Source organism: Gobius niger, assembly GCF_951799975.1.
Source record: "Gobius niger genome assembly, chromosome: 9".
Lineage (NCBI taxonomy): Eukaryota > Metazoa > Chordata > Actinopteri > Gobiiformes > Gobiidae > Gobius > Gobius niger.
In genome coordinates this window covers 34,458,816-34,486,066 of record NC_136860.1, presented here as the reverse complement: position 1 = coordinate 34,486,066, position 27,251 = coordinate 34,458,816, and the positions used below count along the sequence as shown (strand labels likewise).

Sequence of the window (27,251 nt, the reverse complement as noted above, 5' to 3'; positions counted from 1 at the left end):
ATGCTGCGGAGGTTTGCGCTCGCGCCGTGGCACTTCACCGGGCAGCTCCAGGCGGGGCAGCGGAGGCTCGGCCCGGGTCTGAGGCGAGTGCGCGGGGGAGATCTGCCCCATCGAGGCGCCTCCACGTCCACAGTCATGGAGAAAAAGCAGAAGACCGTGGAGGATCTGGACGGACCGACCTTCGTGAACACGCTGTACTGGCTGTTTGTCAAAGGCTACTTCAAACATGCGCAGGAGCTACAGGTTAGTGGATGAGCTCGTGCGGAGAGCAACGTCAGGCCCGCGGGCGCACACTGGCCCTCCATCATATACCGCTGGCCCTCAGTGTGTTATCAGAGTGCTGTTGCATTTTTGTCACATTTTTGTTGATTTTTTGTCACTTTTTTGTTGAGTTTTTGTCATTTTTTTGTTGCATTTTTTTCATTTTTTTGTTGCATTTTTGTCACTTTTTGGTTGAATTTTTGTCATTTTTTTGTTGAGTTTTTGTCATTTTTTTGTTGCATTTTTGTCACTTTTTGGTTGAATTTTTGTCACATTTTTGTTGAATTTTTGTCACTTTTTGGTTGAATTTTTGTCACATTTTTGTTGAGTTTTTTGTCACTTTTTGTTGCATTTTTGTCATTTTTTTGTTGAATTTTTGTCACATTTTTGTTTAATTTTTGTCATTTTTTTGGCTACTTCAAACATGCGCAGGAGCTACAGGTCAGTGGATGAGCTCGTGCGGAGAGCAACGTCAGGCCCGCGGGCGCACACTGGTCCTCAGTGTGTTATCAGAGTGTTGTAGGGAGACCGGGTCTGGTTGTAACACTCAGGGATAAGACAGTATTGTTTACCCACTTCCTCCCGGATCCCACATGGTGATTGTCAAGGTTGTAAACAGGTGCAGATTCTATAGAGAAAAAATGATTTTGACATTATTGCCCAAGACTATATGTTTTTTGTGCTTATACTATTGCACATAATAATAATAATAATAATAATAACTAGAAATGCAATGGCTGCGCCATTGCGATTGACTGCGGAAATGCGGGAAGCGAATGCAGAAAATTGCATAAACTCTTCAAATTGCATAAACTGTTTTGCATAAACTGGTAAAATGCATAAAATGTCATGTTGCATAAACTGTATAAACTGCATAAAGTGGTAAAATGCATGAATGGGTTAATTTGCATAAATTATGTAAATTGCATAAACGCTTAAAAAATCATAAATCCTAAATGGCATAAACTCGTCAGTTGCATAAACGCTTTAAAATGCATAAACTGGTTAAATCCCAAGTGGTTACTTTGCATAAATTGTTAATATTGCATAAACTTTTAAATTCCATAAACTGGTCAAACTGTTGAAATGGCCTCAGTGCTTGATTGGCAGAAGCTGCACAAATGGCTGAAAGTCCTGGAGTTTCCCCATTGGCTGGATTCCCCCCATACACATCAAATGCAAAATTTCAAACTCTTGTATAAAAAAACTGGAAAACTGCAGAAGGACAATTTTTTCTCAAAACCCACAAGTTGCAGAAGCTGAACATGCACAAAGTGCAGAAATGGCATAAAATGCAGAAAAAAGTGCAGAAAAGCATGGATTTGCGGCAGCCCCATTATAAGTCAATGGGAAAAATCTCCGACATTTCGGCCGATTGCGGAAAAACCGTAAGTTGCAGAAGTCCCAAAAGCAATAGCACCTTCTCCTCAACATGCGGAACATTTTGATGCATAACTTGCATAAATTGCACAAAGCATGAAGGTGCTGAAAGCTCTAGAAAATCGGGAAAAAGATGGAAGAGGAATAATGCAGTCAATCAATAATGTATCAGGCTTATATAGTGCTTTTTTGGACACTCAAAGACGCTTGACGGTTGTCTGTCTCGCCCAGTGGTTCTCAACCTTTTGGAGCCACGACCCCCATTATAACAGTTGATTAGGATCGTGACCCCCACCCGGGTCAGACCAAAAACAGGGACATTAACCTCTTAACTCCCGCCTGAACCCAGAGGATATTTTACCTCACGTCATCAGATTTTTTTCCATCATTTTTTTGTTGGGTATTCAACTCATTTTTGTAACTTTTTTTGTAATTTTTTCGTCCATTTTTTGTCACATTTTTTGTAATTTTTTTGTATTTTTTTTTTTATATTTTCGTCATTTAAAAAAAAAAATTGGTCACGTTTTGTCATTTTTTCGTCATTTTTTTTGTCAATTTCTTGTGACATTTTTGCCATTTTTTCATCAATTTTTTCTCACTTTTTTGTCACATTTCCATCATTGTTTTCATCCAAGTTTTCTTATTATTTTCACAGCTTTATTTTCCAGAAGCTTTTGGATTGGGGTAAAGCCCAACTGGAGAAAATGTGCTCGGTTCAGGTGGGAGTTAAGGGGTTAACCTATATAATTCTAAAAAAAACAAAGACAAAACAATGGCTAAAATAAAATGATTCAAATTTGGAACAAATAATGGCACCCTAGTATAATAGCAACACCATCATAATAATATTAAAATATACATTTTTATCTACATGCTTTGGCGACCCCCCAGATTTGTCTCGCGACCCCCTTGGGGGTCCCGACCCCCAGGTTGAGAACCCCTGGTCCAGCCAACCAGACTCCGCTTCTTTACAGAAGAGGGTCTGGCAACACTCCATACGAGCGATCGCTGTTATTGTTTACTTCCGCAGTTTTCGCCGGATGTTTGGTCGGCAGCTGATGCAGACTCTAACTCGGTTTTATAAAATGACAGATCTGTTACAGCACAAGAGAAGCAATGCCCTGTTTATGGACATTGTTTTTGCTGATTATCGGATTTTAATAAATTTTTTATCAAATATGAAAATGTAAAATGCCGACCACGGCCAACGGATGTGACGACATCGCGATCGCTCGTATCGTGCGTTTTCAAAGGAAGTGACGCAGCGATATGGAGCCGACCGACCAATCAGAGCAGCTCCTGAACGTCACGTTGTTGTGCCTTTGTTTTGTAGTTTTTCAACACAAGCTTCCACTTCACGTAATGCTCCGGTTTGCTTGTGTTCTTAAGTGTTTCTGACATAAACGACAGAAGTCATTTACTGAACTCCGTGTGGCAGGAGTGCCATTGTTAACGTCCCAATGATACAACTTTCCTGTCGCTGTTTCTGTCGTCACATCCGCTCTGTTCTCATTGGCTGCGCTTCGGTTGTCCCACATTAGTCCCGCCTCCAGCAGTAGCTTTTCTACGACAGGGTCGCCAGACTAGTCTCCTGTTTATTCATTAATAAACATCGGAGATTAGTCTGGATGCCAGGCTAGCTTGACGGTATAAGACAAAGAAAACAGACATTGACTTTAAAAAGATACAAAACTGAGGCACTCAAGGAAAAAGTGCTGGTAAAAGGCCTTTATTGCAGCAGGGCCTTTAGATTAAAACATTGCCTACGCGTTTCAGCCCTTCAGGCCTTCGTCAGGGCAGTACTCGAGTGATGTGTGAGCAGCTTTTAAACTGTTAAAGTGGTCACATGACCCAAAGGGGCTGGAACTCAGTCAGCTGATGCAGTACATCCTATGAGCAGGATTTCAGAATACAAGGAACACAAAAATACATATCAGGATGAAATACAGATATCTACAAATTATTTACAGTCAAATATACAAACATCTTCTTTAAACAGAAGCATTAAAGAAAAGGGGTAAAGTCCAGCTCCCCATTGAGACCTGGATACTCTGTTGCTTTAAGAGTGTAGATCCAGAAGGACTCCCTCTGCAGGAGACTTAAGTCTGTCGCCTCCTCTGAAGGGCTCAGGGATGTGATCTGTACCAAACACTTTTAAGGTGTTCAGTCCATGGTTAGAGTGTTTAAAACGCAGAGCCATGGGGTACAGAGGATTCCCTGTACGTGTGGCCTGTTTCTGTTCTGCCAATCTACATTTTAGCTTGCGCTTAGTTCTACTTTTTGAAAAAAACAAGGATATCCAAGCAGCGCTCCTGCATGTTTTAGTTTGCTGGAAAGAAAACAGACAGTTTGAAGAAAAAGCCAGTTTGAAGAGGTGGGTTTTGAGTATATAAAACCATATGACTTACATTAGATAACGTTGTAGTTTCTCAGGCAAAATGTGATTTGAAAACATTGAAACATTTCCCCTGCTAGTTTCCAACCATTATGCTAATACAGCTCGCTAAACAATGGCTATATACAGTTAATAACACTAACTTCATTTTAATACTTTTACACAATGCCTGGACCAGGGGTCGCCCACGCTGTGCCCTTTGGGAATCTGATTATTTCTGTTCTTGTGACTCAGTTCAAGTAAAAAAAATAAAAAATAATATCCCATAAGTAAACAGTTTAAGTTACTTTTAAGTCTTTAGGATTTGTTTTTAACTGGTAGCTCTTGAAGAACTTAAAGGAGCTATATCATGCTATTTTAGCCATTCCAAAGTTAAGTATAGGCATTTATATGATATATTGTACCTCTACCATTATGGAGCACTCATTTTTGTGATAAATATAAGTGTTTTCTGGAGGTATTTTTCAAACCCGGAAGACACAACGCTTCGATTCAGTTAACTCCGCCCCCTCTCTCAGCACATACTTTACCGTAATATAAATAAACAGCAATAAGTGAAGTTACTTCACGATGCAGTTATATGGAGTTGACATCTGCAACACAGCTTCATAAATGGCTAACACACAAGCTAATATGCTAACACACAAGCTAATATGCTAACACACAAGCTAATATGCTAACACACAAGCTAATATGCTAACACACATGCTAACACGCGTTTGGATTGACTCACCACTCTGCTCCATCGCTGTTTACATTATGGGACTTGCGTTGGTTATAAAAGTTAATCCACTTTGATTCTGGCGAAGGTTCATCAAACATCCATCAGTGACGGTCACAGAAAAACTATATTTTGCTGATAGTCGCTGAATCTCGGAGAAAAAAACAGCTTCTAAGAGTGTGGCCTCTTCTTGAAAAAGGTTGAATAAATTCCCGTCCTCGTAGCCAAACGCGCTTCTTTTTCTCCGTGACATGATCGTTAGGTAAGAATAAGAACAGGTGTGTCCAGTTATAACGAGCTCCATCTTCAGCTGCAGCGCAAACATGACTGATCTGTTCAGACGCTCAGGGATGTGTTTGTTTGGCCACAGCTGACCTGGAAGCACCTCGGGCACATCCTTTTTTATTTTTTTTCAATATTTTTTTTTATTTTTTCTCTCTTTGTTTCTCTCTTACGACAGAAATAATGAAAACGCTGTTTTACAAATTAAAATCAGGCCGTAAGCAGAGAATTAAGACATTACATTACAGACGTCGAGCACTTCCGTTCCGCTGTGACGACACAACTGAACACTCAGTCGTTCACCAGGAGAGGGCGGAGCCTCAGAGAGCAGGATTCAGGAGGATTACTGAGAGCTGCGTGAATGAAGCCACAAACCACTCTGGGGGTGTTTTTGATAAGGAAATAGCAAAACAACATGGCTAAAAGCTCCAAAAAGTCGATTTTGCATGATATAGGACCTAGGCCTGGGCTCATTCTACACATTAGGACATGGCTGGAACATGTAAGGGGAGGAAATACGCCCTGAAGGTGCTTATTTTCCCGATAAAGACCAGCGTTCTATACATTATCGCTTATTATACGGCTATTTGCCAACTGAACACACACAACATAAACCTCGTACACTTTTATGAAGGTCGAAAGGTTTATTTAATGACTTCCGCGACAAATAGTTCCCAAATGTTTGTGCGTTGCTCGGCAATGTTTTGCTAGGCTAGAAGCAGCAAGGCTAGCAGCTAGCCTAGCTACTTAGCTGAAGGCGCAGTTGGAGGAATGGTGGTGAATCTCTGGGTAAGTTGAAAGTCAGACTCACGCTAACTTCACGAGCGATTCCCCGACTTCTCTCTCAGTGACGGGACAGATAGTGTCGCTGCTACGTACGCGCGGAGTGATATGAAAGCACCAACTCCGTTACCATTGGCAGCGGAGTTATTTTTCTCAGAGGTCCTTTATCAGAAAATAATGACCGGGAGAACGTTGGGAAATCCCATTCAAATCAACGGAGCTTCTGCTTACGCTGTGAAGAGCCGTATAATAGTTTGTTATATCATTTTTAAACTCTCTATAGTCCCTTTAAGTAATATCCTTACAGGAAAAAGTTCTATATTGTTGTAGCTCGTTGTTTTTGTAATACATCACCCCAACATTGGGGTAATATTACTACACAAAGCTCAGATGTTAATTGCTTTAAAGTGTCTTAGCAGAATGTGTGATGTGCACTGGCATTTGTAGAAAGTGATGCTTAAACTGGAGGGTCCTTGGTCTTTTGGGGTTTTATCTTCACAAGTGGCTTTTGAGTTTCTCCTTCAGGTGATGTTAGTTATCTGTGCCATGTCTGTAACCAGGTTTAAATATGCACAAGTTATAAGTAACACTCAGTAATGGATCATGTAGTTAAAGACTGTTTAGTCAGTAAAGTGGAGGTTTGGCTCCGGGGCCAAATGTTTTGGTCCTTCTTGTTGATTTGGCCCACATTTGTATTTGACCTCATGTAACCAGGAACGTCCTGGTCCCAGAGGAGAACACATGGTCAACATTGCGTTGTTTTGTGATAAGGGAAACCGTAATGTCCAGAGGAAACAGGGAGAACATGCAAACTCCACGCAGACAAAGAAAGAGGAAGCCACTTAAGGTCAATGTTCGATGTGCTCCAAACCCATTCCTAACTTTCAGAACACGTCTGTAACATCCTCACTCTTCACAGGGACAGGTTTATGTAGTAGTCACTTTCACAGAAATGTTAGAAAACTCGCCTGAAAGTGCATGAAAGTGATACAAACGTCTTGCACAGTGGTTTTGACTTTACAATATAAAAATACACTGTGGGCGACATGTGCCATTTCATCGGTTATTCATTTTTGAAAGATCATTTAATTTAAAGCAGTGCATATTAATACAAGTGATGTTTTGTCCGTTTTAGAGCCTTTAGAATCCGGTTTGTTCTGGCTTGATCTTGATCCAGGGCTTTATCTTGATCTTTTTGTGCACTCGGCCTGAAGTAACCCCATCAGTGAACCCTGCAGCCAGGCTACTACCGACTCTGTTTTCTCCAATTTGTTTCCATCTAACCTTCATTTTATGGTTGTTCTGCTTTGTTTTAAGTTGTGTTTTTCAATAGAAGGAAACTCGATCAGCCATTTGCAGTGTGTGGAGTTTTGAAAAGGAGAATAAAACACTCTTTTTCTCTGCACAGATAATTCACAATAAGATCTGGGGTCCGCTGTGGAAGTCCAAGTTCGGTCCTCTGCGGTTGGTGAACGTGGCCAGTGCCGAGCTGATCGAGCAGGTCCTGAGGCAGGAGGGGCGCTACCCGGTCCGGACCGACATGCCCCACTGGAGGAGCTACAGAGAGCTGAGGAACCAGGCCCACGGACCCCTGACCGAGTGAGAACAACCATCATGGGTCACGTCGAATACAAATACACCACTGCTATCGCTCCAAGGCCTGCATCGCACTATGTTATATTATACTTGGTTAAAAGAGTTTGGGGTTCGCTTGTTGATTTGGCAGAAGATCGCTCCGTTTCTCAGTCTTCGGTGTGATATTTCTTATCTATTTTCCATGTTCAGCCGGGTTGCATTTTTGGCATTAATTTTTTTTTTTTTAGTTAGTTAGTTAGTTAATTTATTTTCTTCGGTCATTATGAACATTTAAATCACATGTTTTCCAAAGATCTAAGACATTATACAATAAGAAAACACATACATTAAGAATTTAATCTAAATGATGCCTGACCGAAGGGGTTTAGGCTGAAGCCAAGACTTATTTTGCCTAAACCCCTTTTACAACTGTGACTCTGTGTCCAAAGAGACACATTATACACTTTCTCTAACACCAACGATGGAAACACTTAAGCACAAAACTTGAACTTCAACAATCAGAAATGATGCTATGTTTCCTCGATCGACTTCTTTTCTAATGCTCTTCATTCAAGTGTTCTATTCTTCTCTATCATGTTTAACTTATACGTTTTCTTAAAGGCTTTAATAGTTTTGGAGCCTTAAGTTGAATAGATAAACCGTTCCATAGATCAACGCCTTTAACTGATAAACACCTCCTCTTAGTATTACTGTGCGCCAGAGGTTTCTGTAGCAGATCAGTTCCTCTAAGGTTGTTTATAGATTCTCTAGTTTGAAACATCTCCTGTAAACTCTGAGGGAGCCTGAGATTGTGAGCTTTGTACATCACAACTGCTGTGTAAACATCAACAAGATCATGCAATTTTAAGATATTTAGTCTGACAATAACAACTCTGTATTAACAATACAGAGTTTGAATTGAGTTAAATCAAAAAAATGTGAACTTTAAAATCTTAATATTATGTTATTAGCAGGAAAAAAGGGTGTTACAAGAAAATGGATAAAAACAGATGTGCCAAGAAAAGAAACTTGGTTTGATGTGATGCCTGATATTTACATAATGGAGAAGTTAGGGCTGCTCGATTATCACGATTATTTAAGGCATAATTGAAATAACGATTAATCAAATGATTATTTCTTTTTTATTATATCTTTATTTTATTTATTTATTAATCAAAAAACTATGATGATATTTTCTGTTTTCTGGACAGTCATAAAAGTACAAATGATTTCAAGTTTGCCTTGATTAAAGAGAGGTCCCTGTTTCACACCTGCCCCCTGCTGGCCAGCCCTCACACCTGCGCAAGCAAACAGATCAGTGCGGCCTGATGACATCATCACACAGCGCCGTTTGTGATTATGTCAGACAAAAGCATGAGGCACGGCGGGTGAAATAAGAAGGGACAACAATCCCAGCGGCCTGAAAAGCAAGTCTGCTTTTCAGGCGTTTTTTGGCGATTATGCTAATTTTGTAATCGTTAAGTGTAGTAATCGAAATCGTAATCGAATTTCGATTAATTGCACAGCCCTAGGAGAAGTTGACAAACGCTTTGCATTTGGAAACAGAAACGTTTGCTAGAATATGGAAAGGATGGTTGGAGTTTATTAAACCTTTAAGATCAGACTTTATTTGAGAGATGGTTCACGGATTGAGCACCTGTGGAACGCTCCCAGGTTTTGTTCAGTTTTACTTTTATTTATGTATGGGTTTGTGGTTTTTTGTCCTATATATAGATATAGATATAGATATAGATATAGATATAGATATAGATATAGATATAGATATAGATATAAAGAGACCAATTTTGATAGTTGTTAGGACATTGAGTGTGGACTAAATGTTTGAAGTTGAAGGACGCTTTTGTAAATGTGAAATTAGTATATTGTGTTTGGAACGCTCATCGTGTTTTGTTTTGTATAATGTCTGACAAAAATAATAAAAAATAGGAAAAAAAAACAAAAAAACAATGCAGAGTTTGGGCATAAAGGCATTAAAATACTGCTACCTCTGGAAACCCTTTAATTGTACTATATTAAATGAAAGAAACAGTTTATCACACACATACTTACACATAGTTTAGGACCATATGCATGAGCAGGGTTCATTTTCATTTTTTTTGATTTTTTGATGTATTTCATTCATTTAAAAATGCAACAACAGCATTTAGCATGAATGAAAAGGAGCAGAAAGAAGTAAAAACTTATAATGTCTGCCCCTAATCAACACAAAATCATTTACAGTTCCAGTTCATTTAAATGTTAAACTGTCTCATGCAGCCGTCTTTTTTCTTTTTTCTTTTTTCTTGTCCAAGACATCAAAACACAAAATACAAAATACATAAATAAAGTGGATCTGCTACTCCGCAGTGTCATATTTTTGTAACATTGATAATTTTACATACTTCTTAAACACATCAATGGACTTAGAAGTTTGAACTTTACAATCAAGACTGTTCCACAGAGCGACATCTTTCCTTTGCTGCCGATTGAAACCTGGGTTTTGTAAAAACCTCAGTACCTTTTAGTTCATATCTGCTTTTTCTCTTATTGAATCTGTTTTGTAAATTATTTGGTAAACTTTCCAGATGAGCTTTATACATGTTTTTAAAAGGTTAAACTCTACTAATTCACAAAATTTCAGTGTTTTTAGTTGTATGAATAAAGGATTGGTCTGGTCTCTGTATCCACTTCCACTGGCGACTAGTAAAGACGACCCCCTGTTTAAACTCGATCTGCTTTTTGCAGAATGGGGGCCAAGTGGCAGCGAATCCGCAGCATTTTGAACCCGCGGATGTTGAAGCCCAAACACGTGTCGTCCTACACGGACACCATCAACGAAGTGGTGACAGACTTCATCCTGAAGGTGTCCTGCCTCAGAGACAGCGGAGGGCAGGGAGACGTGGTCCACAACCTCACCGAGGAGCTCTACAAATTTGCTTTTGAAGGTGAGAATGTTTATCTTACTCCCCAAAGCGTCTTAACCTAAACCTTTGGCCTGGATTTAGTTGAACTTTGCTCTACTTTTCTAGTCACTGAGTTCCTAGTTGGTCATTTATTAGTAACTCGGGCTCGTTGTTATTGAACTAAACCCAGAGGTTTCTCTTCACCATCCACACGTCGGACGCACAACACGGACAGCTGTATCTGCTAAAGTTCTCCCACGACTCCGCCATCGTGGGCTGTGTGTCTGAGGGGAACGACCTGGAGAACCGGGCGGTGATCATGGACTTTGTGGACTGGTGTGAGCGCCTGTGCTTCAACATCAGTAAGACTAAGGAGAAGGTGATCGACTTCACGAGGAAGCCACTGCCGCACACACCGCTGAACATCCAGGGGGAGGACATCGAGGAGGTGGACCAATAAACTGGACCAACAAGAAGGGCCAAAGTCGCCTCCACCTTCTGAGGAGACTGAGGTCCTTCTGAGGAGACTGAGGTCCTTCTGAGGAGACTGAGGTCCTTCTGAGGAGCCTGAGGTCCTTCGGAGTGATCAGGCCTCTGCTCAGAACTCTTTATGACTCTGTGGTAGCCTCTGCTCTCCACTACGCTGCCGTGTGCTGGGCCCCGGGCCGCACAGAGCGGGACAAGAACAGACTGAACAAGCTGGTCAGGAGGGCCAGCTCCGTCCTGGGCTGCCCCCTGGACTCTGTGGAGGAGGTGAGGGACAGGAGGGTGTTAGCCAAGCTCACCTCCATCATGGACAACACCTCCCACCCACTGCACGGGACTGTAGAGGAGCTGAGCAGCTCTCTCAGTGGCAGACTGAGACACCCTCAGTGCAAGAATGAGCAGGTCCTTCATCCCCACTGCTGTCAGACTGAACAATAAGACTGTGAAGTAACATGTGTGCAGTGATCTCTGTATATACGTCACTTTATCAGCCCACTTGCACTATGATTGTAAACCTGCACTGCTAATACTGACTTTTTTAAATTTTTTATAGACTGCTTATTTTGTTTTTTACTGTTTACACTTTTTGCCCCCTTAAAGTTCTTTGGTTGTCATTGTACATAAGATACCCCTTACTATTTAACTGTTTGCACATTTCCTGTCTATCCTGCACACCCTGAGTGTTTCTGAGAGCTGAATATAACAAGTGAATTTCTCTATTGTGAGATCAATAAAGACTCAATAAAGACTTATTATCTTCTCTGTAAGTAGAGTCTTAAGGTCAGCTCACACTACGTGACTTTTATGCCCGATTTTGCTTTAATTCTCAGTCGTGCCGAGTCTAATGGAGTCGCATCTAGTTGAAGGCGGTCACACAGAGTCGGGTCGTGTAGTGTGGGGGGGTCGTGTAGTGTGGGGGGGTCGTGTAGTGTGGGGGGGTCGTGTAGTGTGGGGGGGTCGTGTAGTGTGGGGGGGTCGTGTAGTGTGGGGGGGTCACGACTGGACTGACGTTCGAATCGTGTAGTGTGGGCGGTAGAAAGACGCGACTAGACTCCAGTCGTAGGAAATCACCCATGTTTGATTTTTAAGCCTGATTTTGGACACGCCTCCTTTTTTCACTTCTCTGTTAAACCAGCGGCACAAACAACTCATTTCATGGCCACAGCCCCACACACGAAACAGCACAACTTTATATCACCAAAAGTTCACCACGACCACCTTTTCCAGCTACATTTCCACCACGAACAGAGTTTAGCGGCTCTTACTGTGTTTGGAGACGAACTGTTCAACTTCACTTCGCCGCTAACCTTTCCCCGCTCGCCTCTCCCCGCTTTCTCCTCCGTCTCGAGGCTGAGGCCCGTCTCCTTTTCTTATTAAATCCACTGAAATACGTCCCGCTTCTTCCTGTCGCCAACTTTTATCTCCATTTGACAGAACTATAGCCCAGTTGAAGCTTGGTAGTAGCAGTAAGCTAGCGCTGCGGTGTTGTGACATTGTTGACACCGTTGACCAATAGGGGCCCGCACACGTTATCCCACGCTCACAAACACAGGCCTGTCTTTGTGGATTTGGGGTCAGTTTTGGAAGCCGTAGAGACGACAGACGCTGTGTTATAAAACATCAGCTGTTTGTCAGAATCGTGTGTCGCTCTTACGATTCTCAGTCGTTAAGTGTGAACCCCCAGACGTTCGAAAATCGCACTGAATCCAGTCGTGTAGTGTGTGCTGACCTTTAGTAGTGTTTAGGTTGGGAACTTTGGGTGGGTCTCTTCCCAATCTTAACCTCCTACAGACCACACGAGTCGATACACAAGGCCTAATCATACGGAAACAATGTAAATGTGTCTTGATGGTCTTAGACATTGATTCTGGATTCAAACATCTCTTTTCTCACAATCAGACACAAGATCAGAGCCATGGGAAGATGTTTTAGTTAGGGGGCGCTGAGGGACAAAATTTACCCCCCAAAATACTTTTTCTGTGCATAAATCTTATTTATTAACCTCTTAACTCCCGCCTGAACCGAGAGCATTTTCTCCAGTTCAGCTTTACCCAAATCCTGTAGGCCAGTGTAACGCCTCATTTGAAAGACCTACAAAACTAAATGGATCTTTTTCCTCACATCAGATTTTTTTTCATCACTTTTTTTGTTGGGCAGTCGTCTCATTTTTGTCAAATTTTCGTGACTTTTTTGTCACTTTTTCGTCAAATTATTCACATTTTTTGGTCAAATTCTTATACATTTTTCGTCCAATTTTTCTCACTTTTTTGTCAATTTTTGTCATTTTTTTTTTAATTTTTTGTCACTTTTTCGTCAAATTATTCACATTTTTTTGTTAATTCTTATCACTTTTTCGTCCATTTTTTTCTCCATTTTTCGTCCATTTTTTCTCACTTTTTTGTCAAATTCTTTTCACTTTTTGGTCCATTTTTGGTCAATTTTTAGTCATTTTTTAGTCATTTTTTTCTCATTTTTTCGTCAATTTTTTGTCCATTTTTGTCATTTTTTTGTAAAATTCGTATCACTTTTTCGTCCATTTTTTCTAAATTTTTCGTCCATTCGTCAAATTTTTCTCGCTTTCTTGTCAAATTTTGGTCCATTTGTCATTTTTTGTCAAATTTTCGTGACTTTTTTGTCACTTTTTTGTCAAATTATTCACATTTTTTTGTCAAATTTTAATCACTTTTTCGACAATTTTTTCTCACTTTTTTGTCCATTTTTGTCATTTTTTGTAAATTTTTTGTCACTTTCGCGTCAGTTTTTTCTCACTTTTTGTCACATCTTCATCCTTGTTTTCGTCTCAGTTTTGTTGCTATTTTCACACCGTTTTTCCAGAAGCTTTTGGATTGGGGTAAAGCTGGAGAAAATGTGCTCGGTTCAGGTGGTAGTTAAGGGGTTAATATTGCCTGCAGTTCACAAACTATCCACCAGGGGGTGCTGAGGGCGCTGCAGCTGCTGGGTTCCCACGGCCTTGCACAAGTAGCAAGTAAATCTCCTTCCCCAAAGTGTTTTAACCCACAAACCTGGCTTGAATTGAACTCGGCTCTGTCTTTAAAAGTGACTCCCGCCTCTCGTGTGTCCTCAGGCATCTGCTCCGTGCTGTTTGAGACCAGGATGGGGTGCATGGACGAGACCGTCCCGGAGGAAACGCAGAAGTTCATCACGTCTGTGGGGGAGATGTTCATGCTGTCTCAGGTCGTCATCATATTCCCTCGCTCCTTCTGGCCCTACCTGCCCTTCTACCGGAAGTTTGTGGCCACGTGGGATCACCTGTTCAAAGTCTGTGAGTTCAGGGTTGGTCAAAAACACATTTCTTAAGCCTCGGCCATAAGCTCCTCTTTTTATTTAGACATGGTTTAGTCCAGTTTTAGGTCTGGTTAGGATCTAGTTACCGTAAATTCTCTAATACTGTGTTCCATTAGCGGCCGGGTCTCTGACAGAGGCCGGGTCTCTGACAGAGGCCGGGTTCGCGGCTGGCGGAGGCAAATTAAAGCCGGTCTCTAAAACAGGCCGGGGCTTTTATTAGAAACTATAGCAGTAGAAATATTCCCCATGTTAGGAAATTGTCTCATACTGGTGTAAATGAAAACTCACGTGCAGGAAGTAACAAACGGGAACCCGGGCGTAACTTTGACACAGATTTAGCCACTTTTCAAACCTCCTGTGACGATATTTGGAAACACTGCAAACAACAAATGTTGTGTGACCCTCCAGGGTTTTAATAAAGTCTCCATCGCGTCTTCAAAGCACGTCCAGCTGCTCCGTGTGCAGGTCAGTCTCACGCCTCAAAATAACTCCTCCGATCAGCGCGAGCGTCTCGTCTTCTCTCGGGTCAGTCTCATGATCGATCACAAACAGAAACGCTCCGTCTAAACTCGCCTTTACACAAGATAACAACAAATAATCCGGTCCGCGGTAAAAACGAAACAGAAACCTGCAGTGATGTTGATGTCAAAGCTCCGCTAACAGCAACGAAACACTTCCTGTTGTCCCGACAAAATAAAAGGCGTCAATGTTCCAGCCGCTGGGAGAGGGTTTGAAATGTTCATTAATGAATGAACCTAATATTTTAGGTGCAAATGGACACAAATCTCATTTTTCTTCATTTTCCTGGTCGTCCGTTTTGCTCAAATAGAAATAAAGGCCTGTCTCTAATTGTGGCCTGGTTCCAATAAAGGCCTGGTCCCAGATGCCCTTGAGTAAATAAAGGCCCTGGCCTGTATTAGAGCATTTACGGTATTGTCCTTGGATCAGAAACAGGGCTGTGTTGATTTTCCGACGGAGCTTATTTTTCTTTTTCAGCCGATGAACTGATTCAGAAGAAGGTGGAGGAGATTCAGCAGAAGGTGGATATGGACCAGAACGTTGAGGGAGCGTATCTGACCCACCTCCTGCTGAGTGAGAAGATGACTCCGAGCGAGATCCTGGGCAGCATCACGGAGCTGCTGCTGGCCGGAGTCGACACGGTGAGGGAAACCACGGCCTTTAGGGCTGGGGAACGTCTTTACCGGTACAGATTAATAATGTTATGTTTATTCTTTTTCCTTCCGTTGAATTTCCTTTGCATTTGTAGAATTTGTTTGAGGTGAAACTTCCTTTAACTGCAAAAGGGCAGAACAAACACTTTCCAAGTCTTATTATTTCCCCTCATTTTTAAGGAATGTTTTCATGTTTTCTTCCCCAAATTTTCCATATTTTTTTCAAAAGATTTTCCCCAGTGTTGCCATGTGTTTTTCCCCAAATTTTCCTGTAATTTAAATTTTTTTCCCCTATTTTTTTCATCCCCCCCCACCAATTTTGGCCCAAATTTTCTCTCTTTTTTCCAATTTTTTTTTTTTTTCCAATTTTTTTCACTTTTTTGCTTCTTCATAAAAACTTGAATAGAAAGATTTCATATTTCTTTTAAGTAGTAAGTAAAGTAGCACCTTTTTTCGATACTTCTATTTTTTTGATACCAGTAGTAACTAAACCTTTTTTTCAATACCACACTGGTATCATTTAACAGTACCCAGCCCTACCCAGCATGCAACAGTTCACAAGAAATTGTGTCTAATGGAGTTGATTCTCAGCCATGGAGTTCCAACTTTTACAATATGCATTAAACAAAACAATATGACGTTGGTTAAACTGATGATTGGTCCAAAAAAGCTAGAAGAATATTATACATAATTATAGATATTAGTGAATTGATTTCCAGCCATTTTAAGTACTTATTTTGTTTGTTGAAATGACACTTTGCCAAGTACAGGGGCTGTATTAACAACAAAGATGTGGCAAAAATTCAACAAAAATGTGACAAAAATTCAACAAAGATGTGACAAAAATTTAACAAAGATGTGGCAAAAATTCAACAAAAAATGACAAAAATTCAACAAAAATGTGACAAAAATTCAACAAAAAAATGACAAAAATTCAACAAAAAATGACAAAAATTCAACAAAAATGTGACAAAAATTCAACAAAAAAATGACAAAAATTCAACAAAAAATGACAAAAATTCAACAAAAATGTGGCAAAAATTCAACAAAAATGTGACAAAAATTCAACAAATTGTGACAAAAATTCAACAAAAATGTGGCAAAAATTCAACAAAAAATGACAAAAATTCAACAAAAATGTGACAAAAATTCAACAAAAATATGACAAAAATTCAACAAAAAATGACAAAAATTCAACAAAAATGTGACAAAAATAAAATAAAAAAGAATTTAAAAAACCCAAAAAGGTGACACAACACAGCAACAACCCAAGGAAAAAGATCAGTTTTTTGGGTCTTAGCTTTCAAATGAGGTGCTACACAGACCTATATAACAGCCAAAGAGGACAGAATGCGTTTGGTTTTGGCGGGTGGTAAGAGGTTAAAAAAAACCCTGTAGATCTGAACAGTGTCTTCTCCTCCGCTGCAGACGTCCAACACCATGTGCTGGGCTCTGTACCATTTGGCCAAAGAGCCTGAGATCCAGGAGCAGCTGTACCAGGAGGTGTCTGCGGTCTGCCCCGGAGAGAAGGTCCCGACCAGCGAAGACACGGCCCAGATGCCCTTCATGAAGGCGGTCATCAGGGAGACGCTGCGGTGAGTCCGACATATCCTTCAGTCACAGTAAACCAGTGGAGACGGAATCCAAGTTGTATTTCACTCCAAGAACTACCTCTATGAGATCTAAACCAGAGCTGTGAGCCAAAAGAGGACACGAAACATTAAAAGAAATTGTCTCTACATTGAACCATGCACTTCCTTTGGGATTTACAGGAGCTGTATTTGCCATTTGAGCCATTCCAAAGTAAACTATAGGCATTTATATGTAAGTGCATGTAATAAGTATTTTCTGGGGGTATTTTGATTAATCCGCCCATGCAACATCAGCACCCGAACCGAGCACATTTTCTCCAGTTTGGCTTTACCCCAATCCAAAAGCTTCTGGAAAAAAGCTGAGACGAAAACAAAGAGGGAAATGGGACAAAGAAGTGACGAAAAATTTATGAAAAAGTGGCAAAAATGTCACAAAAATGTCTCAAGAAATTGACAAGAAATTGCAGAAAAAATGACAAAAATGTGACAAAATGTTACCAAAAAATGACCAAAAAACAAACAAAAAATGTGACAAAAAATGACAAAAATGTGACAAAAATGTGACAAAAAATGTCAAAAAAAATTACAGAAAAGTGAAAAAAATGTGACAAAAAAATGACTGAAAAGTGAAAAAAATGCGACAAAAATGTGACAAAAATGTGACAAATAAATGACAAAAAAGACCAAATTGACCAAAATATGACCAAAAAAAAGACAAAAAATATGACAAAAAAAATGACAAAAAAATTACAAAAAATGCCAAAAAAAATATTTTAAAAAAATGACAAAGTGAGTTAAAAAAGTGAGTTGAAAAAATGAGTTGAAACCCTCCCCAAAAAAAAGGATGGAAAAAAAAATCTGATGACGTGAGGAAAAATATCCATTTAGATGAGTTTTGTAGATCTTAGCTTTCAAATGAGGCGTTACACTGATCATTTAGATGAAATAGCCATATTTTCATTAGCGTATAATCTGATATTTTATTGTAGCATGTGTTTGCTATTTTACCAGAGTGCCATTATTTGTTTGTAGTTTGATGAATTTCATTTTCTTTTTCTTTTTTTAACCTCTTAACTCCCACCTGAACCGAGCACATTTTCTCCAGTTTGGCTTGACCCCAATCACAAAAGCTTCTGGAAAAAAGCAGAGACGAAAACAATGATGGAAATGGGACAAAGGAGTGACGAAAAATGTATGAAAAAGTGGCAAAAATGTCACAAAAATGTCACAAGAAATTGACAAAAAATTGACGAAAACATGACAAAAATGTGAAAAAAATTTGACAAAAAAAATTAAAAAAATTTGAGAAAAATTTACAAAAAAAGTGACAAAAAGTTACAAAAAAGAGTTGAATTCCCAACAAAAAAATGATGGAAAAAAAATGTGATGACGTGAGGAAAAAGATCCTCTGGGTTCAGGCGGGAGTTAAGAGGTTAAGAATTATGTCGGCTACTGTTTCGGTTCCTCACGGTGTGACCCGAGCGGGGGTCACGAATCCCTTTTACTGTTAAAATGGGGGTTGCGGCGCCAAAAGGTTGAGAACCACTGAGTTACAGGATAAGAAAAGAGTGCTCGTCTCTTGAAATAACAAATCAAGATCAGGTTTCCGCTGTAAATCATACTTTTGGATATGTTGGACAGGTTTAGGGATCATTGTATTCAAAGATATGTAATTAAACTCTAGATCAAATCTTCAAAAATCATGTCAAAAAACCTTTGAAGCACTTTTTTGTGTAATGGTCAGTGTTACATGTGTCTAAATAAAACACAAACCATACCCTGGGTTAGAAGGGCCAGTCACAAGATGGCTGCCAGAATTGCCATTTGTTCCAATGTATTTCTATGTGTATGTATATGTTTTATTAACCCCTTAACTCCCACCTGAACCGAGCACATTTTCTCCAGTTTGGCTTTACCCCAATCCAAAAGCTTCTGGGAAAAAGGTGTGAAAATAGCGACAGAACTGAGATGAAAACAAGGATGAAGATGTGACAAAAAAGTTAGAAAACTTTGACAAAAAAGGGACGAAAAAATGACAAAAAAGACAAAAAAATGACAAAAAAATGTGAGAAAAAAATTACAAAAAATTACAAAAAAGACAAAAAAATGACAAAAAATTTGATAAAAAAAATGACAAAAAAGAAAAAAAAATTACAAAAAAATGACAAAAAATTACAAAAAAATTACAAAAAATGTGATGAAAAAATTATAAAAAAATGACAAAAAAGAAAAAAAAATGACCAAAAAATGACAAAAAATGACAAAAAAGAAAAAAAAGAAAAAAAAATTGACAAAATAATGACAAAAAGACAAAAAAGTGACGAAAAAATGACAAAAAAGACAAACATTTGACCAAAATATGACAAAAATGACAAAAAAAAAGACAAAAAATGTGGAAAAAAAGACAAAAAAAGACAAAAAAAAGACAAAAAATGTGGGGAAAAAAGACAAAAAAAATTGACAAAAATATGACAAAAAAAAGGACAAAAAATGTGATAAAAATGACAAAAAACACAAACATTTGACCAAAATATGACAAAAAAAGTCAAAAAAAAGACAAAAAATGTGAAAAAAAAATGATGATAAAAATTACAAAAAATTACAAAAAAGACAAAAAAAATTGACAAAATAATGACAAAAAAGTGACGAAAAAATTACAAAAAGACAAACATTTGACCAAAATATGACAAAAAAAGACAAAAAATGTGATAAAAAAAAGACAGAAAGAATTTGACCAAAATATGACAAAAAAAACAAAAAAAGGACAAAAAATGTGATAAAAAAACAAACAAAAAATGACAAAGAAAGACCAAAAAAAAAATGACAAAGTGAGTTGAAAAAGTGAGTTGTATACCCAAAAAAAAAAGGATGGAAAAAAAATCTGATGACGTGAGGAAAAATATCCATTTAGATGAGCTTTGTCGATCTTAGCTTGAGGCGTTACACTGGCCTACAGGATTTGGGTAAAGCTGAACTGGAGAAAATGCCCTCGGTTCAGGCGGGAGTTAAGAGGTTAAAGATCTTTTATTGCATCTAACAGGGCTGGGCTTGAACGAAAGATTGCTAACATAAACATAAACTTGAGCCTTATCTTTGGCTCTTTAGACACACTCAGGTCTTATCAGCTGTAAAGGTTTCAGTTTAAAGCAGCTTGTTAATGAAAAACTAGCAGCAGTAGGTGTTGTACTGCAGTAACCTCTCGTGCTCGTGTTTATTTATGGACTTGTTGTTCCAGGCTGTACCCCGTCGTCCCTGGAAACGCTCGGATCATGGTGGACAGTGACGTCGTCGTTGGAGGTCACGTGTTTCCTAAAGGAGTGAGTATTTCCCGAACAGAACCTAAATATGCAGATGTTCACGCTAAGCATCTCGTCCTCGCAGACCCTGTTCCACCTGTGTCACTACGCCGTCTCCTACGATGAGCGGACCTTCCCGAGCCCTCACTCCTTCCTGCCCCATCGCTGGCTCCGCGGCTCTGAGGAGAAGTCCCGGCTGCACCCGTTTGGATCCGTCCCGTTCGGGTTCGGGACCAGGGCGTGTCTGGGGAGGCGAGTGGCCGAGCTGGAGATGTACCTCCTCCTGTCCAGGGTGAGGAGGATGCAAACTAGTACTTACTTAAAGGGATATTTCAGGATTTTTTCATTTTTTGTAATTCATGCAGTTCTTATATTTGAAGAGTGTCGTGGTGCTAGGCTAGTGCAAGGCTAGTGCATGTCTATGGTATCAGCTAGCCTGCATTAAAAACAGTGTGACCCGCTCCACAGAGCACCTGAGGCAAATCACTTATAACACCAGACTAACCATATACATGTCTGTGTCCATAGAGTCATGTTTTGAATATAACTGACCTGCATCACATGAATGATCGCATTTTGAGGGACTATTTTCTAGCAGATCACTCCGCCGCCACGTAGCTTATACAACCACCAAGCTGATGCTGCTCAAATATAAGGTATTTCAACCTCTTAACTCCCACCTGAACGGATCCCATTTTCTCCAGTTTGGCTTTACCCTAATCAAAAAGCTTCTTGGGGAAAAAAGCACCAAAACAGCCACAAAAAATGGGAAGAAAACAAGGATGTAAACGCAACAAAAATGTGACAAAAATGTGACAAAAATGTGACAAAAATGTGACAAAAATTCAACAAAAAAGTGACAAAAATGTGACAAAAAATCAACAAAAATTCAACAAAAATTCAACAAAAATTCAACCAAAAAGTGACAAAAATTCAACAAAAATTCAACAAAAATTCAACAAAAATTCAACAAAAATTCAACAAAAATTCAACAAAAAAGTGACAAAAATTCAACAAAAATTCAACAAAAATTCAACAAAAATTCAACAAAAATTCAACCAAAAATCAACCAAAAAGTGACAAAAATTCAACAAAAATGTGACAAAAACTCAATAAAAAAAAAAAAAAAACATAATCAAAGTGACACAACACAGCAACAACGCGAGGAAAAATATCAGTTTTGTGGGTCTTAGCTTTCAAATGAGGTGCTACACAGACCTATATAATGGCCAAAGAGGACAGAAGCTGATGCTGCTCAAATATAAGTTATTTTAAATGCAAAATGGTTAAAATGACTCTATCGACACCGACATTTCTATGGTTAGTCTGGTGTTATAAGTGATTTGCCTCAGGTGTAATGCAGGCTAGCTGATACCATAGAAATGCACTAGCCTTGCACTAGCCTAGCGCCACTAAACTCTTCAAACATAAGAACTGCATGAATTACAAAAAGGTAATCAGCAACACTCTGGATAACTAGGAAATGAGGCCCTATGTCAAAAATCCTGAAATATCCCTTTAAGTGCCAGGATCAGGGATGTCAAGATGAACCAGTTTTAGCGTTATATTAAAACTGTTTTGCTGAATAGTCACGATTTGTTTTTGAATATCAACATTTTTCCTTATTCCTCTGTTTGATTCAATGTTATTTTTTTGCTAATATAACATGCACAGAAGTTCTGTATGTGCAAAAATAGATTTGGTCGACTAAGTTTGCAGGACTGTTAATATGTATCTTAGTCTAAATATTAACTGGGGACTTATTTAACCTCTGTTTGTTCGGCTTCGCTTCACAACAAGAATGATTGCACTGCAGAAAAGTCACTGTTTGATTTTACTCTTCAGGGCTCTTAACCCCTTAACTCCCACCTGAACCGAGCACATTTTCTCCAGTTTGGCTTTACCCTAATCAAAAAGCTTCTTGGGAAAAAAGCAACAAAACAGCCACAAAAAATGAGAGGAAAACAAGGATGTAAACGCAACAAAAATGTGACAAAAAGTGACAAAAATTCAACAAAAATGTGACAAAAATTCAACTAAAAAGTGACAAAAATTCAACTAAAAAGTGACAAAAATGTGACAAAAATGTGACAAAAATTCAACAAAAAAAAAGACAAAAATTCAACTAAAAAGTGACAAATATTCAACTAAAAAGTGACAAAATTTCAACAAAAATTTGACAAAAATGTGACAAAAATGTGACAAAAATTCAACTAAAAAGTGACAAAAATTCAACTAAAATGTGACAAAAATTCAACTAAAAAGTGACAAAAATTCAACTAAAAAGTGACAAAATTTCAACAAAAATGTGACAAAATTTCAACTAAAATGTGACAAAAATGCAACAAAGATATGACAAAAACTCAAAAAAACATAAAAAAGGTGACACAACACAGCAACAACGCGAGGAAAAAGATCAGTTTTGTGGGTCTTTGCTTTCAAATGAGGTGCTACACAGGCGTTTTGCCAAAGAAGACAGCATGCATTCGGTTTAGGCGGGTGGTAAGAGGTTAAAGGGACTATACGGAGTTTAAAAATGTTGAAACTAAGTATTTTCCTCCCCCTACATGTTCCAGCCATGTCCTAATGCGTAGAATGAGCCCAGACCTGTTCACCACAACTGCCCTAAAATCCTGCACTGTCACTCAGACAGTTGTTACTCTGAAGTGCCGTCATGCACGAGCTTAAAGGAACAGGCCAGCGTTTTCACACACTGAGATATGTTCTTACCTGAGCTTAGACGAGTTCATGTGTACCTGTCTGGTCTTTACGCCTGCCCTCAGTCACGTAAACACAGCGCAGACGGCGTTAGCATTTAGCCTCTCCCTCTCTCCTCTATAGCTCCAAACGAGGTGAAGATAGAAGCTACCAAGCTCTTCCACGTTTTCTCTATTTAACCTCTTAACTGCCACCTGAACGGATCCCATTTTCTTCAGTTTGGCTTTACCAAAATCAAAAAGCTTCTTGGGAAAAAAGCACCAAAACAGCCACAAAAAATGAGAAGAAAACAAGGATGTAAACGCAACAAAAAAGTGACAGAAATTCAACAAAAATTTGACAAAAATTCAACAAAAAACGACAAAAATTTTACAAAAAAGGGACAAAAATTAAACAAAAATGTGACAAAAATTCAACAAAAAAATGACAAAAATTCAACAAAAAAGTGACAAAAATTCAACAAAAAAGTGACAAAAATTCACCAAAAAAAAGACAAAAAATCAACCAAAAAGTGACAAAAATTAAACAAAAAAATTACAGAAAAAAAACAAAACATACAAAAGGTGACACAACACAGCAACAACGTGAGGAAAAAGATCAGTTTTGTGGGTCTTAGCTTTCAAATGAGGTGTTACACAGGCCTATACAATGGCCAAAGAGGACAGAGTGCATTTGGTTCAGGCGGGTGGTAAGAGGTTAAATATGGTTACGTCACTAGTATAGTTACACAAAATTTAACAATGTGGATTTTCTAGGCAGATAAAAGGGGAACTATATTGTTGGGTGTAATAAAACCAGGAGTAGTTCGACATCCGTGCAGTAATATCTTCACTTTACTGTAAGGATGAACTCCTCCTGGTTTGTAGCTATAGAGGAGGAGAGGCTAAATGCTAACGCCATTTGTGCTGTGTTTACGTGACTGAGGGCACGCGTGTGTTTAATACAGAAGCTGCAGTTACGAATAAGACCAGAGGTGGCAGTAGTGACCATCTAGTCTCTGTAAGTTGGGACAAGATTTGCAATTTATGTTTTGAAATCAAGATTCAGTCACTTTGCACCTTTTAAAAAACTCCAGGATCGTTAAGCTTTAAGAGAAGACTGACACGTGAGCAGCTAAACTATTACAAGAATCACATGCACGTCTTCACATGTTTGTATAGATCTACACTACAGGTTTGGCAGGTTTTAAAGATTCCATGGAGACAATACACCGTGTTTTCATTGCCTGCATCATTGCTGTGTTCATTGTGCAGAGGTGGAAGAGCAGCTAAAATATTTACTCAAATAAGAGCAACAAGTAAAAATGTGTGACCCAAACATTTACTCAAGTAAAATGTGAAGAGAGAATGTTACTGGAGTGACTGTGAGTGACTGAGCGAAAAAAGTCTGATTTTTTATTTTATTTTTATTTATTTATTTATGAACATTTTATTAGAGGATCAGCCCCAAGAGGTGAATCATCTCGTTTTCATGGGGGTCCTAAAAATGTCCAAGAAAAATAGAACAGAAAACAGCAGAGTAGATGCAATCAAATCAAACAGAATGATAACAGTAATAATAATACAATAAAAAATAAATAATAATAATAAACAAAACCTTAACGCACACACACGCACACGCGCACACGCGCACGCGCGCGCGCACGCGCACGCACACGCACACGCACACGCACACGCACACGCACACGCACACACACGCTCTCATATTTCACCTCCCCACCTATTATCGAAGGAAAACAGTGGTTCCCAAACTGTGTTTTTTTTTATGGTAAATGGCCACCAATTATACAGCACCTTCCACCCCCTTAGGTCCAAAACACTCCAAAGTAATGAGTCACTCACCAGTTTATGCCACTAGACACAATTTAAACTATTTTAAGTTAATTTTACATGATTATTGTGATTATTATGATTATTATGATTATTTTTAAACACATCATGGAGGTGCTTCAAGGGTCAAGTGTTTTGAAAGATCCATGAAGCCATAAACTGTGTGAGACAAACCAAGAAAATGACAGAAAACACAGAAAAACAAAATAATTGTAAAGAACATGGGGCGAAAATCCCATAAAAGAACAAAAAAAGAAATCATTATGAAGAATGAAGTAAAAAAAAACAGGAAATACATGTTTTTTACACATATTGGCTGTGTCTGAATGTCCCCCCTAGTCCCTAACCCCTCATTCACTACATAGGCCCGCACTTTATAGTCACTGATTCTGTTGGCGATTCGGACACAAGACACGACTTTCTCCGAGCTGCAGATATGTTTTTTTAATTTTTTTTATCTGAATTTATTTATTGTTACAAACGTTTATTTTATGAAACAGAACGACTGTTTTGGCACTTTTACAGGCGTTACTGTCATCACAAAAAAAGGAAGAAAAAAAAATCACCCCAGCGTGAGCTCAGAGACGTGCCGAAAGTAGGTCAGAGCCCGGTGTCCGAACACCAGCAGATTGAGTGACTACATCTGCTAAAAGTTCGCGAAACTCCGGGAATAAAGTATTGCTGTGATAAAAACCAAACTCAGAGACAGTGGAATATTTATGGATTAATACAAGTCGGATACGCTTTTACTTCACATGGATTTTACATGAATGTCTTGGATTATTCGAGAGGAAGCTGTCGGTCATTTAACAGCTCAAGCTAAAGGTTAGCGCTAGCGTTAGCATCTTTTCACCGTAACCGTTTATATTCAGGTCGTTTATTCATGAGAAACACAAACACACGACTGAAACAGCTGATTTACTTCAGTCGTGTTTAGTTCAAAGACCCGTCTCTGTCAGGCTCTTCTCCCACTCTCGCAATGCATTGTGGTCTATATTGACCCGTTTAGTGACCCTCGATGCTCACTACTTTTAGAGATGCATTGTGGGAAATTTCGAGTGGACTACTTTTTTCTCTCTGGACATTCGGACACCCCTACAACATGGTGTGAGCACTATATAGTGACTATATAGGGAATAGTGTGGACATTCGGACACAGCCTTTGTCTTTTTGCTCAAGTAAGAGAACAGATACTTTATTTTAATATCACTCAAGTAGAAGTGAAAAGTGCTGTGTCGTGCTGTGCGTATTTGCTTTGCTGCTTTTTTGAGACTTGGATCCCTTTCCCAGGAGCTCCTACACAAAACACAGCACACTGGGACGACTAGAACAAGCAGCCATTTTGTTTTTCTTACAGATACATGTACTTGAGTAAATGTACCGTGATTGTGAAGTGCTGCCGTCTCTGCTGATCTCTCGTGTGAATCTCTCGTCTTCTGTTCCCTCAGCTGATCCAGCGTTTCGAGCTCAGGCCGGACCCCGCCGGCTCGGAGGTGAAGCCCATCACCAGGACGCTGCTCTGCCCCGGACAGCCCATAAACCTGCAGTTTCTGGACAGGACTCCGGCCCGAGAAGAGCGGAGGAGCGGCGGCTAGACTGAGCACGGCGCCGGCATCCACACTGTGCCCACGAGAACTCAAAGACCTGGAGTTTCCCCACGGCAGCTCAGACTCAAGCTTCTCCACACACACAGCACTGGTGCCCCCTAGAGGTCTGGGGTTCCACCGAAGGAACTTTATACGTGGACTGACAATATTTCCAGCGTTGTGTGAATATGTGAGGCGTAATCGTAGCTCCCAAACTGCAAAAAGTACCCGACTAAAAACAAGGAAAACTATCTTAAAATAAGACATTTTATCTTGTTTTAAGGAAAACATTCCGCCAATGGGGTCAGCATTTTTTTCTTGCTAAGAATTCTTATTTCTAGAATATTTTTCTAATCATAAAACAGGAAAGAAACACTAAATTTAAGCAAATAAATAGCTAGAATTAAGCAAAATGTCCTCAGAAAATGGAATCATTTAAGGAAAACATGAAAACGTGAAAAAATTGTGGGTATTTTACTTAAATGTTGTTTGATTTAAGTAAAATATTCTAAATTACTCACATGTTTGAGCAAAATGTTCTTAATAAATACTAATATTTAAGGTAAATATTGCCGCGGCCGGAGACCCGCCTCCATGATGTGGAGCCAGGCTGATGGTCAGAATCACCTGCTGGAGGATTCACCTATTGTACATGTTTTTAGTGGCAGACACGGGGAGAACATGCTCCACACAGAAAGGCCCCGTCCTGGTGGGAATCGAACCCGGGACCTTCGAGCTGTGAAGCTGAGGCTCTAACCGCTGTGCCACCGAGCCGCCCACTTTAAAGAATGGAATGTATTATCTCTCTGTGAGAATCAGTTCTTACATTATGAGTTTTTATCTTATTTTTTCTTAAAATAAGAAAAAAATATTCTTTGTCTAAAACTGAAGAAGATTCAAAAAGTTTTTCTTTCTTGTTACAAGAAAAATTATCATGTTTTTAGTAAATTTATCTTAGAAATGACT

At 39.2% G+C, this 27,251-nt stretch overlaps 1 protein-coding gene across 1 annotated transcript; it reads left to right on the top strand.

Moving 5' to 3' along the window:
• On the top strand, positions 1 to 26,294 carry cyp27a3 (cytochrome P450 family 27 subfamily A member 3; the record flags this gene model as incomplete). The annotated part of the gene is made up of 9 exons (XM_079562694.1): positions 1 to 243; positions 7,231 to 7,421; positions 10,143 to 10,342; positions 13,872 to 14,069; positions 15,089 to 15,252; positions 16,693 to 16,859; positions 20,092 to 20,173; positions 20,238 to 20,444; positions 26,148 to 26,294. 9 exons carry the CDS (start codon positions 1 to 3, stop codon positions 26,292 to 26,294), a joined length of 1,599 nt encoding a protein of 532 aa, XP_079418820.1.
• Positions 26,295 to 27,251: the final 957 nt, after the last annotated feature.